Below are 5,813 nucleotides of genomic sequence, written 5' to 3'. Positions count from 1 at the left end.
GTGGGCAGTGAGGGGTGCAGTGAGGGAGGGGGCGGTTAGAGGTTGCTGAGGGTCGTGTCCCTGGTGCAGGGAGAGCAGCAGACCGGGGATGGGGTTGTGGGGAGCACGGGAGACCTGGCAGGGAGAGGAGGGTGCTGAGGCAGGTCGCGGAGTGGGGATGTGACAGGGATGCTTTGCCCTCATCCCTGAGGTGAGCCCTGTTCTGTAGCCGGGGCCTCAGTAGTACCTTCCCAGCGTCTGTTCTGGCGACAAGGGTGCTGGTTTGTCTGGAGACACAGAGAGTTCAGCAGTATTTTGGAGAAAGGCAGGATGGTGTGAATAATATCCGTTTTGGATCAGATTTTCTTCTCAGGTATCCACCATGAACTTTGACAGCTTTTCTCTAGTAACACATGCTGTGTTTTTCAGTCTGAAAGATTCCCATTGCAGTCAGTAAATGCACTGCGAGAATTAAACATCCTTCTTAAACATGAAGGCATAAGAGCGTTAAAGCAAATTTCTTTAGTTCTTTCAGGACCTTTTGAACCAGGGAAGTGGGTAAGTCTCCTGCCATTTAATTCTGTTCAAACAGGAAGTGGACAACAGTCAGTGACAGGAGTTGAAGCTTCAGATGATGCTAACAGTTACTGGCGGATTCGTGGGAGGAGTGATGGCAGCTGCCAGCGTGGGACACCGGTGAAATGTGGGCAAGCTGTACGACTTACCCATGTCAACACAGGAAAAAATTTACACACTCATCACTTCCCGTCACCACTCTCCAATAACCAAGTGAGTTGTTTTAAATCTTAAGTTTTTGTATAAATAATGCATGCTATTGACAACAATCTCTCCAGTTTCTCATGGTTTTGAAGAATAAGGCTTGGGTACCAGCTGCCAGAAGCAGCATGTCTGTGCATATCCAGAATTTGAGTCTATGCTTTTCTGCATCTTGGAATGATGTATTTAAGTTCTTGACAATTTAATATGTATCAGTGTCAGTATTTCAGAGTAGTTTTAACAAATATGCTTTTTTAAAATTTTTTTATTTTTTATTCTGCACCATTGCTACTGGGAAGACTCTTCTGAAATGTTTAGCACTTTCAAAGTGTAGGAGCCTGGGCACCTCCCTCAACATGCTGAATATTGCTCTACAGCAAGGCAACTAGTCATGTGTTAGAACACATGGCATTCCTATATCCAAGTTCGTGGTGATCCAGTCTATTAGTCTCAGTCATCTTCTTGCTGTTCTTATCTTAGTTCACTATTTTTATTTATCTGTTCTTCCACAGGAAAAATGAATCTGCTCTCACAGTTATTTATCATTTCGTACATATCTAGAAGAGTGTCGTTTCTAGCTCTAACTAGTTCCCATTCTTGTCCTTGAACAAATGCTTCTCCAAGATTAAAAAAATAATGCAACCTTGTTGGGAGTTTGTCATTTGTGGTCATTTTAGTCTTTCTTCAGGCTATGTAGATAGGTCATTATATTCAAGGTTGGAAAACCTGACTTTTTGTGAAAAAGGTTTGTCTTTTACCATGAGTAAAATGGCTGAAACAATAAGATACAGTTTTGTGTATCTAGATGATCTGGTTATTAAAACAAAAGAAGTGATGGGAAAATAGCATCTCAGACAAATTAGTTAAACAACAGATTGATTTGAAAACCTTCCCCCAGTTTTCATTTGTCATGTTAGACAATTTGTATAGCACTGTCAGTAATGTAAAAATGTTCAGCAATTCTCATGGTGTTTCTTTGGGTTTGCTATGTGTCTGCACGGTGTCTAAGCGAAAGGAAAGTTTGTGTGGCTTCCCAGAGATTGACAGGACTCTGACTTATGACATTACTGAAATATGATGTAGTTATGGACACAAACTTTTATTTCTTATTCTCAACAAAAGTTAGATTTTCAAATAATGTGTTCTCTTTTGCACTTTTTGGACTACGTAAACTTAATTAATGTGACCCTAAAATTTTAGGTTGCTAGGTACAAACTATTGCGGTTCTATTTTCAAATTGCTTATCACTTCTAGTTCTCAGATTTTTAACAGTTAAAGGCTGTCTGAAGTCCTAAACAATTGAAGCTTAGTCTGTCCGCTTTCTGGAAATGCTTGGAATTTTGGGGGGGCATAATGGAATCTAATCTCTTAACTTTTGTTTTAGCAGGAATTTATTTGTTTTAATGGTTGTATTTATTTTTTTAAAGAGTAATTCAGCTGTCTGTCTGAAGAAAATTGTAAACCAGGATAGTTGTTGACCCAATTGTAATAAAAAAGGAATATGATTACTGACTAAGCTAAATCGTCAGGGTGTTGTGATAAAAACGCGTGCTGAAAAGGACCTGTTGCAATGGTAACTGTGAAGAAGGTCATACTACAAAACGCAATGTCTACAGTTATAAGTTTTTTTTGAGTGAGGAAAATTTGCTCGGCATTAGTATTGTTTCTTGTGATTTTTCTTTTCTCTGAAGGATTGTTCTGATCTGTGCTCAAGTCCTCTATCGTGTCTCTGTAATGTATGTTGGGGTTTGTTGGCACATTTTGCTCAGAATACGTGTTGGAGTTTGTTGGCACTTGGTGTTCAGATTGTAGTGGCAGAAAGTTACTGCTTCTGGATTTGATAACCAAGCAATACAACAGCACTTTTTCTTTCCTCTCCATCCTTGCTTTCAACTCTGCTGACTTTGTGGTTGATAGTTTTGTGTGTGTATTGGAGGCGTTTGCTTACGTTTTCACTTCAGGAAGTTTGTGTCTCTAACAGGAAGTGAGTGCCTTTGGTGATGATGGTGAAGGAGATGACCTCGATATATGGATTGTGCAATGCAGTGGGACTTACTGGGAGCGGGAGGATGCAGTGCGCTTCAAACACGTGGGAACTGAGGTGTTCCTTTCAATAACAGGGGAACAGTATGGCCATCCCATTAGAGGCCAACGGGAAGTTCATGGCATGTCTACTGCTAGTCATCACAACTACTGGAAAGCAATGGAGGGTGTCTTCATCAAACCCAGTATGGACCCTGCAAAACATGATGAGCTCTGAATTGACAGAGGTTCCAAAATGCTTCAGCTGGCTCCAACGTTCGGAGATGCTAATGGTCTCTTATAAGTCCTGCCTTGCCTAAGTGACTGACTTTCTGTGTTACTGAAGGGCATTAGTTCATTCTAGGAATGCAGCAGTTCTGTGGGGAATGGTGTCTGCCAGGCTCAGCCGTTGAAATCTATTTGGCAAAATCCATCCTGAATTTTCAAGCTTAATTGGCGAAACTAGTTCATACATCTGTTAGTTTTTGTTGTCATTTGTTTTGCTTGTTACTTTTTCTTGAATTAGAAGGAAATGGAAAAACTGAAGTAATACATTTCTGTAGTCCCAAGTACAATAAAACTTCGTTTTTTGTAATCTTTTTCCAGTTGTAATTAAATATTTGGAAACTGATTTCTACTTCTTAGTGAGAGAATATTAATGAGGAGATGGAGTAAGTCTAGAAGGGGAAAAATAGTTCTTAAATGTGGTATCTTTTGAAGTGTATTCAGCCATCCAGGAATAAAAATGCGGTCCGTTTGAAAATCAATTTGAATGTCTTTCATGAGTTTCATTGTGTACTACATCCGAAGAGTTGAAAATATTGTGTATGCTGGAGTAAGAAGACAAAGTTGTTTAACTTTCTCCCAGGAGTTCAGATTTTCTGGTGATGGTGATGCTGCTAATGGTCAAATAGTAAGGCTGCTCTGCTCTGCAAACTGGTGCAGAAAGCTACTGCTTGTTTAATTATTAGAATTTTATAAAATTCCATGCGGTGTGAAGGAACAGTTGAATTTGACTTATGTTGTGCTTGCATGTCACTCTGCGAGATCTATATCAGAATCCAGATGAATAAATAGTGGGGCATATACCCATGTGGGGTATTGTGTGAATCCAGAAGAAGAGAAAAAGAAGTCTTACACAATGATTTGGTCACGGATTTTTGACAGAATGGTATGCTCTGGAGTGCTAGCAAGGAATCTTCATTGAACAAGTTATGAATTTCTGTGTTCCTCTCCCTCTGTGACAAGAGGAAAAAAACCCTAATTCTTGAATGTGTTTATTTGAAATACTGATTAAAATTCAAATACCATACATTTTCTACTTGCTTTAAATAGAAAAGCTCACAAAATGAGTGTGAAAAGTCAGAAAATTCAGGTGTTCTTGTCTCCATGTGTAACTAGTTTACTGATTACAGTTTTAATTAGTCAATCAGTTAAAGAAGCAGAATCTGACCTACTGCTGTTCCAGCTCCAGTCATGTGCTGCAGTGTTAGTTGTGTTGAGAAAGTGTAACAGGCAGTTGCAGTTAGGCTTAAATACACCTACTGTTATGTGCTTTGTACTCGGTGATGCCTTGTGCAGTTGTGCTGTAACAGGCTAGCTTCAGGTTTTATTCGAGGGTTTACTATAGTGAAGATCCTTCATACCCCATAGAACACGGGACCTCCGTAACAGTTGTTCGATGCACCCGATTATTTTTCTTTGAAGAAAAAGGTAAGACTGTTTTTCTATCAATCTTAATTGCATGTGGGTATTTAAGAAGTATGAGCATTTTGGAGAGTAATTAAACTGGCTTTTGTTGGTTTGTATTAGAAGTAAACTTCTGTGTGATTAATGTTTTAGGTTCACTGATATTCCTGACTCATTGGTATTGAAGTTATAGCTGTAAAGCTATTTAAAAACAAAGAAAACCAAATCTTCTGCATAAACAAGCTGACTTTATTAAAAAAGAGGGCTTTTCTTTTGAACTTGGTATATGAGTGAGTACAGAAGGAGTGGTGGCATTTGGCAACGAGTTCTCTGTCACTAAGAACTAAATGCTTCATGCCTAAACTGCGTGGGCTTAGTATTTGTGCACCTGTGGAATACTGTGGAGTGGCTGCTCTTGGTCTGTGTGCCAGGTACTACCCAGCATTTGTCTCTGCCTGGATGTTTCTGACCCTAGCAAAGGTATTTATAAGTCTTCCTTATGGTGCTTGAGTGGGATCTTACTGAACCACCTTCTTTCTGTTCTGGTTTGAGCCAAATTGGTTTGATAAGGCTGAGAAGCAGCTGACTTTTTGTTCTTATTGTTTACTTTCTGTTATGATCTGTTTTAAAAACATTTCTATCTTCCCTAAAGAACCAAGCTTGCCCACAGTCATGTATCAGTGGGTGCCTTGTTTAAAGACATATTCAACAATATTCCTGTGAATTGAGTTTCCTTCACTTTTGATTCTGACCAAAGTGTAAAAGTTCACTTGGCCTTAATGTTTCACTTGTGCATGTGTCACAATAGATTCCCCCCCCCCAATTCTTAGCACTATAAAAATTGTGCTGAAAGACTCTTAAATAAGGCCAATTGAGATACATATTACTTTGGAAAGGTCTGATATAGTACCAGTAGTTAAATACAGGCTACAAAAGTCATAATGATTGTAGGAAGTTCAAAAGCTGTGAAAAATGATGGCTTACTGAAGTACTAATGTGTCTTCTAAATAACTTCTAGATTTAAAAGACTTGCATTAGTGTCTGTCTGATGTCATATTTTATCTTTAAACTGAAGTTCAGGGATTTCAGAATCAGATTCAGGCATTTTTATTTACTTTGCTTACAATTCAGCTTTTCAGGTCTTCCCTCACAGCTGAGGATTAAAGACTTGTAGAATCCCAGGTTTTGTGTTGGGTTTGCTGTTTGTTTTCCATATGACTTTCATCATCTGCCTAAAGATGTTGTGAGTCTTGAGTAAAACGTGAAATATTGAGACATGTAGATATGGGAGTTGGGAACACTGTTTTGCTTCTTTCTTTCTCTTTATTTCAAGGTGATGAATTAAA

At 38.9% G+C, this 5,813-nt stretch overlaps 1 protein-coding gene across 1 annotated transcript; it reads left to right on the top strand.

The window, feature by feature from the left end:
• Positions 1 to 571: 571 nt before the first annotated feature.
• Positions 572 to 3,409, top strand: SDF2L1 (stromal cell-derived factor 2-like 1; the record flags this gene model as incomplete). Its single annotated transcript, XM_010149323.1, has 2 exons — positions 572 to 768; positions 2,738 to 3,409. Coding segments are annotated over 2 exons (476 nt in total), but the record flags the coding sequence as incomplete, so codon positions are not given.
• Between the last annotated feature and the right edge of the window lie 2,404 nt (positions 3,410 to 5,813).

The sequence above is a fragment of the Eurypyga helias genome, unplaced genomic scaffold, assembly GCF_000690775.1.
Source record: "Eurypyga helias isolate BGI_N326 unplaced genomic scaffold, ASM69077v1 scaffold25080, whole genome shotgun sequence".
Classification (NCBI taxonomy): domain Eukaryota; kingdom Metazoa; phylum Chordata; class Aves; order Eurypygiformes; family Eurypygidae; genus Eurypyga; species Eurypyga helias.
The sequence above is the reverse complement of the archived record's forward strand: the minus strand, read 5'-3'. Positions and strand labels throughout refer to the sequence as shown.